Source organism: Nicotiana tomentosiformis, chromosome 3, assembly GCF_000390325.3.
Source record: "Nicotiana tomentosiformis chromosome 3, ASM39032v3, whole genome shotgun sequence".
NCBI lineage: Eukaryota > Viridiplantae > Streptophyta > Magnoliopsida > Solanales > Solanaceae > Nicotiana > Nicotiana tomentosiformis.
The window spans coordinates 145,802,623-145,815,022 of record NC_090814.1 but is presented as its reverse complement, the minus strand read 5'-3'; the positions used below and the strand labels follow the sequence as shown (position 1 = coordinate 145,815,022).

At 36.5% G+C, this 12,400-nt stretch overlaps 1 protein-coding gene across 2 annotated transcripts; it reads right to left on the bottom strand.

Moving 5' to 3' along the window:
* Nucleotides 1-2,375: 2,375 nt before the first annotated feature.
* On the bottom strand, nt 2,376-3,490 carry LOC104091261 (uncharacterized). Of its 2 annotated transcripts, none has more exons than XM_070196574.1 (4): nt 3,320-3,490; nt 3,075-3,173; nt 2,856-2,983; nt 2,376-2,738 (listed from the first exon to the last, which is right to left on the bottom strand). In XM_070196574.1, exons 1-4 carry the CDS (start codon nt 3,422-3,424, stop codon nt 2,663-2,665), a joined length of 408 nt encoding a protein of 135 aa, XP_070052675.1. In that variant the 5' UTR covers nt 3,425-3,490; the 3' UTR covers nt 2,376-2,662. The 2 variants fall into 2 exon arrangements, with proteins under 2 accessions (XP_070052675.1, XP_009594844.1); XM_009596549.3 differs by having other exon boundaries at nt 2,383-2,738; nt 2,822-2,983.
* Between the last annotated feature and the right edge of the window lie 8,910 nt (nt 3,491-12,400).

Genomic DNA, 12,400 nt, shown 5'->3' with positions numbered 1-12,400 from the left:
TTTTATACCTTGTGCAATTTTTCTTGTTATTGGTAAATTGATAACAATATGATTTATGTTGAAATTGAGAGCGTGTGGCTATTACCAGGCAGATTATAAATTGATATGCGGGCACGAGGTGCCGTCAGTAAATAATGAGGATATTTGGCACGTGAATTGTCCGTGCAGTTGTGATAAAAAAAATGGGCACGAGGTGCTGTGATGAAATGATGATGATAATTGGCACGTGAATTGTCCATGCAGTTGTGATATGATTTAATTATGGGCACGAGGTGCCGTGAAAATATAAAAATGGGCTCAGACCCGTGTTTACGAAAAATATAAAAATGGGCTGAGACCCGTATTTTTTATGATTATGAAATGAGGTGTCACACGTTGACTTTTTAATTGAAAGAATTATATTCAAAATATTTATTTGGAAGGATTTTTATTCAAAAAGAATTATATTAAAGAATTGTATTTGAAAGATAATTATTTGAGGAAATTATATTTGAAAAGATTTATTGAAAGAATTATATTTGAAAAATAATTATTTGAGAAAACTACATTTGAAAGAGAGTTATTTGGAAGAATTTTATGTGAAGGATATTTATTTGAAAAACTTGAATTAATTGGGCGTACATGTATTATTAATTGTTGAGTGATGTTTATGGTATTCTTCTTGTCTTGCTGCGCATACCACTAGTTGTTTTATCCTACCCTTATTGCTATCTGTTTCCTAGTATTTTGTATATTATATTGCACAGGTTATTAGACTAGTGAGTGTCTTGACTGTACCTCGTCTCTACTCCATTGAGGTTAGTCTTGATACTTACTGGGTACCAACCGTGGCTTACTCATACTACACTTCTGCATATTTTTGTGCAGAGCCAGGTATTGAAGATAACAGACTTGAGCAGAGTTAAAGCGGGATCGTAAGGTTTCAAGTTAGAGCTGCTTGGTCATCTCAGTCCCTTGAAGTCTTTTCATTTCATTGTACTGTTAACTTGTAATCTAACAATATTATATATTCGGTCCTCGTGATCATTCTATGTATTCAGTTAGAGTTCGTTGATTCAGTACTACTAGTCTTGGGAGGTTGTATATTGTAATTATTTTCGTTGTTAGTTTAAAAAAAAAAATAGCTTAAAAAATGTAATGAAAATCGGCTTACCTAGTCTTAGAGACTAGGTGCCATCACGACTCATGTGGAGAAATTTTGGGTCGTGACAGTTTCCTATTATTTCGTTTATTATATTGCACATGATATTAGACTAGTGAGTGTCTTGACTATATCTCGTCTCTACTCTACTGAGGTTAGTCTTGATACTTACTGGGTACCGACCGTGGTGTAATCAAACTATACTTCTGCACATTTTTGTGCAGAGCCAGGTATCGGAGATGTCGGACTTGAGCAGAGTTAAAGCGAGATCATAAGGATTCAAGGTAGAGCTGCTTCGTCGTCGCGGTACCTTGGAGTCTTTTTATTTCATCGTTCCGTAAATGTATAATCAAACAGTATTGTATATTTGGTCATCGTGATCATTCCATGTATTCAGTTAGAGTTCGTGACTCAGTACTGCCAGTCTTGGGAGGTTGTATATTCATATTTGTTCCGATGCTAGTTTTGATTACTTATTTAATTCAAAAAAGAAAAGAAAAAATGACTTCAAAAATGTAATTGAAATCGGCTTACCAAGTTTTAGAGACTAGGTGTCATCACGATGTTTGTGGTGGAATTTTGGATCGTAACAATAATCATAGAACAACATCATAAACTTAAAATCCGTTGTTAGTTTCTATTTAAAAAATAATTGGCTTGAATTATAATTATAATCGGCTTACTTAGTCTTAGAGACTAAGTGTTATCATGACGCCTGTGATGAGATTTTGGGTCGTGAGAGAATTACGCAATGCAATATATATATATATATATATATATATATATATATATATATATATATATATATATATATGAGTAGTACGGGACCACAAACAACAGAGTGAATCAAAATGTGGGATTGATGATAGCTTAAATATGTCTCACTTATATTCAATATTCATATTTCGACGTCCAAGAAGTTAAAGAGCTCCATGCATACAAATAAATGCAATCATTCATAACTTACAAACACAATATGGTAAGACTTTTAACTTTTCATACATTGATGTAAAAGTAAAATAAAAAACATTTAGTTTATAAGATATCTTTTATCTTTTATAGTAAGTATAACCTACCTTATTTATTAGACTAGCCTTATGGTACACATGTAAAAACCCACATAAATAATAGTAAAAATTATATTTTGAGTTATAAAATAGAATTTAAAGAAAATAGCGTAAATGATAATTCAATAAGTGAAGAAACATTGTTCCACACAAGTCCTCATAGCCTTATTGTGGGAATCAGGAATTGCAAAAAGGACGAACTAATTTTCACCAACAAAGACATTACTACATATTATAAACTTCTTTTAATGCGATGGAAAACAATGGGAACAACCTCCCATCAAAGTTCGAACGATAACAGAATAAAGGTACACTAAAAGAAAAGGTCTTAATACTTAAATCTTAGCACTTAAAATCCGAAAAACATAGAAATAACAAGCGACATAAAATAGCAAGCACCAGACCACCAGTTGATTAACCACTCATTTTCTTACGAAACGGCTCCTCAGATTTCTCACAACAGGTGGAGCAACACCATCTCCCACAAAACCGCCTCCAACAAGATTGACCTTGATACTGTTGCCAGAGACCTACAATATTAATGAAATTATAGGGTCGTTAAGAAGTCTGCAATCTTTTGGAAAAATGAATATGTGAAACTGAAGACACTTACCGGAAAAACCTCCCAACCGCCGTTGAAGACATACCTATGCATAAGCAACCCTTCAACGTCAAAAACCATCAATGGAACATAGGCTCCGGAATCTGCAGCAGTATACTCCTTTCCCGAACCCGAGATCAATTTAACCGTTCCAACTCTGTCGCACCCCTTGCACTATCAGTCAAAGAAAAAGAAATCGATCATTTACAAAATGTTAGAAAGACGAAGAGCAACGGCAATATCTTTTTCTTTTGTTTTCTTTTACCTTGAGAACATGGTTGTAGGTTTTGCCCTTATGGTTGACTCTTTGATTCAAGTATGTGCACTGCTCATCAGTGATTTCCCCACATTTTTCACAGTTAAGCTTAAACAATAGTAAGAGACAAAGAGTTAGAAACAAATCTGAGTTGGTAAGACTTTCACATTGAAAAGAATAAGGCTATATAAATGCAGGAGTATATAAAATGAGAAAGAGTTAGAAACTGAATTTGTGTTTGTAAAAAATTTTACGTGAAAAAAATATGGCATGGTGACACTATTGACTCCACCGTTACCGTCTGGACGAAGTGAACAGACATTCTCCAATTCAGCTGAGATCTGCAGAAGAAACTTCATTCTGAAAAATGGTTGTGAGGACTAAGGATGAGAGGATATGAGAGAGAGAGAGAGTGTGTCTGTGTGTGTGGAATGGCACAATTGATAAAGAGAGATATTTATAGGAGTGAACTCAACCTCCTTTATATTTGAAAAAAACAATTAACTCAAAAATTAATTATTCTATTGGTTTTAATAAAAAATAGTTGGTGTTAGAAGTAATTTGTAGTAATAAAAAATAGTTGGGGTTACTAACGGCATGCATGGGATGATGGTGTTTTACCCAATTGGCCCACGATGTACTACACAACCATGGAGTATTTCTTTTGTTCAAACTGTACTTAAGTTTTCCTTGTGTATTTTTAGTGTTTGCTTAAAAATTGAGTTATTTTAAGTGTAAATTTAAGTTTTAAATAGGCGAAATGCGTTTGGTACTGTATATTTTTGAATGAGTATGAACGATTTTCTCTATACATGAGTCCAGATTTAGCTCTTAATGCCATCAGTCTAATAGTGACTTTTCAATTCTTCTTTAGTTTGGGGTTTTAAAGTTCAAATCAAAAGCAATACCTGGGGACTAGGGTGCAGTAAATATGACCTAAGGAGATTTCTATCTGCAAAAGCTATCACCAACATATAATTATTAAGGAGGTCTCTATAGATCGGCAAATTATCACCAATGTAATTAAGAAAATCTCCATCTGCATATTAGCAGTACTACTATATATTATCTGCTCCGGATAGTGGTTGTACGATATATGCCCTTGTATTATTTTTTTAGGAAAAAATTAAAGAAGTGTAGTGTTTTAGACCTAAATAAGTGATTTGTTGCCAGATTTCTCCTCAGTAGATAATGACAGTGACATTTTAGATTCTGATATCGGTCAAATATGATCATAAATACTCCATCCGTTTTAATTTATGTAACATGTTTAACCGGGCACGAAATTTAAGAAAAAAATAAAGACTTTTGAAATTTATGGTCCTAAACAAGTCAATGGGCCAGAGTATTTGTGTGGTTATAAAAGCTTCTCATTAAGGGTAGAATTGTAAGTTTAAGCTAAATTGTTTCCAAATATATAAATTGATCATTCTTTTTTGAACGGACCAAAAAAGAAGTAGGTTCATATAAATTGGAACGGAGGGAGTAATAGATAGTGACATATTAAATATTGTTAACCATTCAAATGCGGTGATATATAATTAAAATTATCGTCTCTAGCCAAAATTAAATTGGCATGTTTCTTGTAATTAAATTCGGTTAGTTACTTATTTTCATGTATAAAATGTAAACTCTGCAAGGCTAATGGATGAACTGATCATATCAAAGCTCTTAATCACTACATAATTAAATGTGCGTAATAGTTTTAACTCTTTATCAAATCCTCTTCATTTGAATTAAAAGCCTGCGTACTAAGCTAATTTCTAGAAGTCCCCAAAAGAGGTCATTATAGCGATAAAATTTTATAGTTAAAAGTATTATTTATACTTTTATCACAAAAATTAATAAAGTTTAATTATAGATATTAGTTAATACCAGTATAAATTTTATAGTTAAATGATGGTATTAGCTATTTCACATTGGATGTGGGATAGCAATCCGAGGATTATATCACGATTTGCAATCAAACAACTGTTAAAGGCTATAAATCCATTTGTGTTATTAGTACGTGGTCGTGCAATTATATTTTCCATTTTTCTTTTACTCTAAATCTGAATTATATAAAGGAAAAAATATACAAACATCCGATCTGGATCTACCCCATTCCACCTTTCGACCATTTGCTATTTGAAATGAACTGTATCTTAATTATATGCAAAATTAGTAAGGCATATATATCCAAATAGGTATAATTGATTTAAGTCTAACTATTTAACTATATGTACCAAATTCCTTCATCTAAGCAGAGTGCGGTCATCTAAACGGATGACCGTCTACTGACACAACGGATATATTCTGTCATTTAGTATGCGTCCCACGCGCGAAACAAAATCTAATTCTTGAACCAATTTCTCATGGCTATACACGCGTCGTCCGGTCATATTCCGGTGAGTGCGATACATCCAACCCACCATCCACCAGATAATAATGCTTACATGGAACATCTGGCTAATACGAATCCTCAAACATCTCCAATTGAAACACGGCATGCTACAACTATTGTTTTCCCAATCGAAAGTCCGCCCACCATTTTAAAGCCTGATCCATCTCCCTCAAATTTATCATCAGGGACTCTATCATATGCAAATATGGTCAACGCTGCATCTCCAGCACCTCAACAATGGAGGCCAAGGATTTTCCCGGCAAAGCAAACAACTAAAATGGGCAAACAAGCTGTGATTTTCTCCCGCAAAGATTATTTTGAAACTTTGGCCTCTGATTGCAAATTCACAATTTTGGGTAAATTTTCTTTCACTATGCCAAAGATTGAAAGTACCAGAAAATACTTTACTATCCAAATCGATTTTAGAAATAATGTGAAAATTACTCATGTGGACTCCAAGCACATTTATATAGACGTTGATAATTTACATGACTACAATTTAGTATATTTTAGAAGGTTTATGGATATTGGAGAACATCATCTGAGCTTTTTGAAATGGACCCCCGATTTCGTCCCGGGAGAGGAAACCCCCATTTTCCCAATTTGGGTAGTCATGCCCATGCTTCCATGGCATTGTTTTCACTGAGAAGCAGTGAATCAAATAGTAGAACAAGTGGGAGTATTACTTTCTCTGGATAAGGCCACTATGATTAAGATTAGGGGCTGTGAAGCTAAGGCCAGGGTGGAAGTAAATTTCACAAAGGACCTTCCTGGCAGTGTTTGGGTCGGATATGACGAAGGGGATGAAGATGATTACTGGCAACCTTTGGTATACGAAGGAGTACCAGATTATTGAAAATATTGTAAACACCAGGGACATAAGGAGGAACAATGCAGAATTAAAGCAAGAGACAAATCCAACATTAATTTAGTTGAACTAAGAAAAAGACAAGGTGAGGATAGAGTTACCGAGCAAAAGGAACAGACCAAAAATAAAGGAGAATGTAGTCAGCACATGGCTACTAACAAGAGCATTCTAGTAAAGGAGCTTAATCAGGCAATTCAACAAAATCAGATCAATGACATAATGGTGAACCAACAACAACCAAAGAAGATTACTACCAAGGAGAAAGTAGTACAACAATAGCTCATATGCAGATCAATGCCAAGGCACGAAACAAAGGAAAAGTGACCAAACAAATCTATATACCAATCAATCAAGTTCCTGAACCACAGAGACAACCTACTACAAGAGCAGCTGAGAAAAGTAATATTGTGGGGGAGAACAAGGATAACGGAGGAACTAATACTATAACAGAAGTTCTGAAGGAAAAGAATCTCCAGGTGATGAACATGGGAGACGAGTTACTAGCTAGAACAGAACAATTTCCTGAATCATAGACAACCTACAACAATTGCAGCTGAGACAAATAATACAATGAGTGAGAATAAGGAAAATGGAAGGGCTGATACTGTAATAGAAGTTGAGAAAGAAAAGAATCTCCAGGATCCAGAATCCCCTAGCAACTTCCAGATGATGAATAGGGGAGAGGAACTATTGGTTAGAACGGAACAGGTTCACATGGTCGAACAGAAGCAAAACAATGATATACAACTAATTACCAACTATGAGAGGGATACTGAGAAAGCACATGATCAAGAAACTAACAAAAACAAGAAAGGGACAAGTACAAGTAGTAATGTGATCGACAATATGAATCAAAATTCCACCATCAATCCAGATAACTGTCACGATCCGAAATTCTCACCTTCGGACCGTGATGGAGCCTAACATTTCACTTGCTAGGCAAGCCAACGTTAGAATAATATTATCTATTTTTAAATAATTTTTAAATTTATTAATAATCAAAGAACAAATGCGGAAGTAAAGTCTGAAATGTAGTGAAAAATCCATAAAAATAACGATGTCTAAATACCATCCCAGAATTGGTGTCATAAGTGCACGAACTTCTAGAATAATACAAATAAAGGTCTGAATAAAATAAAGCTGTCTGAAAATAAATACACAGCTAAAGTAAAATAGACGGGGACTTCAGAACTGTGGACGCCATGCAGTTATACCTCAAGTCTCCTCCAAATAGCTGAAATCCGAGCAAGTCTATGGCACGCCATTGGGACCAACTCTGAAATCTGCGCAAGAAGTGCAGAGTATAGTATCAGTACAACCGACCCCACGTACTGGTAAGTGTTGAGCCTAACCTCGACGAAGTAGTGACGAGGCTAAGGCGGTTCACTTAAATTAACTTGTACGCAATATTAATAACAACAACAAATAATAGAAATAAATCAGGTAACTCATTTATAATAATTGAAGCCAACTCAGCAGTCATAATCCATTATTATTTCAACAAATTCTGTTGCAGCGTGCAACTAGCTCTCATAATATATTCACATTCAATTCTGTTTCAGCATGCAACCCGCTCTCACAATATATTCACATTCAATTCTGTTGCAGCGTGCAACCCGATCTCCCAATATATTCCTTTTAGTTAAGTCTGTCATATATTTATTTCAATCAAGTATATATATAGACTTTTAAATAAGTCTGTTGCGCCGTGCAATCCGATCTCCCAATATTGACTTTTAAATAAGTCTATTGCGGCGTGCAATCCGATCCCCAATATAGATATATTTACTTTTATTTCCGTTGCGGCGTGCAACCCGTTCCCCCAATATATATCTTTAAACAACTCATAATGTAAATAAAAATTACTCCAATAAATATCACGTCCAATGAGAAACTATTAAGCATCAAGGCACACAATAATTATAATTTATTTATAAACAAACAATGGCAATAACAATTTATTTTGAAAATCAGGGAGAAAATAGACAGTTTAATATTTAATATGCTAAATGTCAAGTAGCAATTAGTGCACATAATTCAAATAAGCATGTAGCAATTATTACAAAAATTTAAGAATTAATATTTGGCAAAGAATAGGAGAGAAATAATTAGTATAACAATTAATTCATGTATTAAAATAAATTTAGGATTTTCAAATAATTATGCAAATAATTAATTCGACGACGTATAGGCACTCGTCACCTCGCCTATACGTCGTTCACATGCAATTCACATAATAATTAATTTAAGGGTTCTATTCTCTCAAGTCAAAGTTAACCACGACACTTATCTCGCTTTGCAAATTCCAATCAATTATTCAACCACAGCTTTTCCTTTTAAATTTATCTCCGAATGCTTCAAATCTATTCACAAACAATTCGATATATTCAATACTAATCATATGAATTTACAATTTTTCCGGATAAAAATCTGAACGCGAGGCTTCGATCGCGAACGCGAAGAGTTGAACCTCAAGCCTTCGCGAACGCGGTCACTCTATCGCGAACGCGAAGCACAAAACGTGCCAGCCCCAATTTGCTCTTCGCGATCGCGAGAGTACCTTCGCGAACGCGAAGAAGAACACACCAGAAGCCTGAAGTCTATAGAAAACCAGATTTCCTAAGTCCGAAAATGATCCGTTAACCATCCGAAACCAACCCGAGCCCTTAGGGCTCCAAACCAAATATGCACCCAAGTCCTAAAATATCATACGAACTTGCTCGCACGATCTAATCACCAAAATAACACCAAGAACTACGAATCGGACACCAAATCAAAGGAAATTTCCAAGAAAACTTTAAAACTTATATTTTTACAACCGGGCGTCCGAATCACGTCAAATCAACTCCGATTCTCACCAAATTCGGCAGACAAGTCATAAATATTATAATGGACCTACACCGGGATCCGGTACCAAAATATGGACCCGAGGTCAATAAATCCAACATCAATAATTTCTTAAAAATCATTAAGTTTTCAAGCTTTTAATATTTCATCAAAGTTTCATATCTTGAGCTAGGGACCTCGGAATTCTATTTCGGGCATAGACCCATGTCCCAAATCATGATACGGACCTACAGGAATTGTTAAAACACTTATCTGGGTCTGTTTGCTCAAAATGTTGACTAAAGTCAACTCAGGTGTATTTTTAAAGCTCTATTTCATATTTTAATCTTTTTTTCACATAAAAACTTTTCAAAAATTTGTACGGACTACGCACATAAGTCGAGAAATAATAAATGGTGCTTTTCGAGGTCTTAGAACGTATAATTACTTATTAAATTTAAAGATGACATTTTAGGTCATCATATTCTCCACCTCTAAAATAAACGTTCGCACTCGAACGAAGTTAGAAAAAGTACCTTAGCTGGTGAATAAGTGTGGATATTTACTCCTCATGTCCGACTCGGACTCCCAGGTAGATGCCTCTACCGGCTGACCTCTTCATTGCACCCGAACTGAAGGATAACTCTTAGACCTTAACTGTCGGATCTGCTAGGCTAGAATAGCCACCGGCTCCTCCTCAAAAGTCAAATCTTTGTCCAATTGGACTGAGCTAAAATCTAATACATGGGACGGATCACCATGATATTTTCGGAGCATAGACACATGGAACACCGGATGAACCGCTTATAAACTAGGTGGTAATGCAAGCCCGTAGGCTACTTCACACACCCTTTCAAGAATTTCAAAGGGTCCAATACACCTAGGGCTCAACTTGCCCTTCTTCCCGAACTTCATTACACCTTTCATAGGTGAAACCCAGAGCAATATTCTTTCTCTAACCATGAATGCAATATCACGAACTTTACGGTCGGCATAATTCTTTTGCCTAGACTGAGCTGTGAGAAGTCGATCCTGAATAATCTTAACCTTATCCAAGGCATCCTGTACCAAATCGGTACCCAACAACCGAGCCTCTCCCGGTTCAAACCAACCAACTGGTGATTGACATCGCCTTCCGTATAATGCCTCATATGGAGCCATCTGAATGCTCGACTGGTAGCTATTATTATAAGAAACTCCGCAAGTGGTAAGAAATGATGCCAAGAACCTCCAAAGTCTATAACACAAACGCGGATCATATCTTCCAATATTTGAATAGTGCATTTTGACTGTCCGTCTGTTTGTGGATGAAATGTTGTACTTAACTTCACCCGCGTGCCTAACTCACGCTGTACAATCCTCCAAAATATGAGGTAAACTGCATACCTTGATCTGAAATAATAGACACGGGCACACCATGAAGGCGGACAATCTCACAAATCTAAATTTCAGCTAACCTCTCTGAAGAATAGGTAACTGCCACTCGAATGAAATGTGCTGACTTAGTCAACCTGTCCACAATGACCCAAACTGTATCAAATTTTCTCTGAGTCCGTAGGAGCCCAACAACAAAATCCATAGTGATATGCTCCCACCTCTACTCAGGAATTTCTAACTTCTGAAGAAAACCACCAGGTCTCTGATGCTCGTAATTAACTTGCTGACAATTCAGACACCGAGCTACATATGCAACTATATCCTTTTTCATTCTCCTCTACCAATAATGTTGCCGCAAATCTTGATACATTTTGGCGGTACCTGGATGAATAGAATACATGGAACTGTGTGCTTCTTCAAGAATTAATTCACAAAGCCCATCCACATTAGGCACACAAATACGACCCTGCATTCACAGAACCCCATCTTCCCCTACAGCAACCTGTTTGGCATCACCGTGCCGCACCGTGTCCTTAAGGACAAGTATGTGAGGATCATCATACTACCTCTCTCTCATGCACTCAAATAAAGAAGACCGAGTGACTGTGCAAGCTAGAACCCGACTGGGTTCTAAAACATCTAACCTCATAAACTGATTAGCCAAAGTTTGAACATCTGCAGCTAATGGCCTCTCACCAACCGGAATATACGCAAGACTGCCCATACTCACAGCCTTTTTACTCAAAGCATCGGCCACCACATTGGCCTTTTCGGGGTGATACAAAATGGTGATATCATAGTCTTTCAACAACTCCAACCATCTTCTCTGCCTCAAATTAAGATCCTTTTGTTTGAACAGATACTGAAGTCTAAGATGATCAGTAAATACCTCACACGAGACACCGTAGAGGTAATGCCTCCAAATCTTCAGCGCATGAACAATGGCTGCCAATTCTAAGTCATGAACAGGATAATTCTTCTCGTGAACTTTCAACTGCCGCGACGCATATGCAATTACCTTCCCATCTTGCATTAATATTGCACCAAGCCCAATGTGAGATGCGTCACAATATACCATATACGATCCTGAACCTATGGGTAATACCAACACTGGCGCCGTAGTCAAAGCGGTCTTGAGCTTCTGAAAGCTCAACTCACACTCGTCTGACCATCTGAATGGGACACCTTTCTGGGTCAATCTGGTCAATGGGCTTGCTATAGATGAAAATCCTTCCACGAACCAACGATAATAACCTGCTAAACCCAGGAAACTCCGGATCTCTATAACTGAAGTAGGTCTAGGCCTATTCTGAACAGCCTCAATCTTCTTAGGATTCACCTTTATACCTTCTGCCAATACAACATGCCCCCAAAAGGCAACTGAGTCTAACCAAAACTCACATTTTGGAAAGTTGGCATATAACTGATTATTCTTCAAGGTGTGAAGCACACTTCGAAGATGTTGCTCATGTTCCTCTCGACTGCTGGAGTAAATCAAGATATCATCAATGAATACAACCACAAAAGAATCCAAATAAGGCTTGAACACCCGATTCATCAAATCCATAAATGCTGCTGGGGTATTTGTCAACCCAAATGACATCACTAGGAATTCGTAATGCCCATACCGAGTTCGAAAAGCTGTTTTAGGGACATTAGATGCCCTAATCTTCAACTGATGGTAACCAGACCTCAAATCTATCTTCGAAAATACCTTGCACCCGGAAGCTAGTCAAATAAGTCATCAATTCTTGGCAGCGGATATTTATTTTTGATAGTGGCCTTATTCAACTGCCGATAGTCTATACACATCCGCATAGATCCATCTTTCTTCTTTACAAATAATACTGGTGCACCCCAGGGAGAGACACTGGGTCTAAT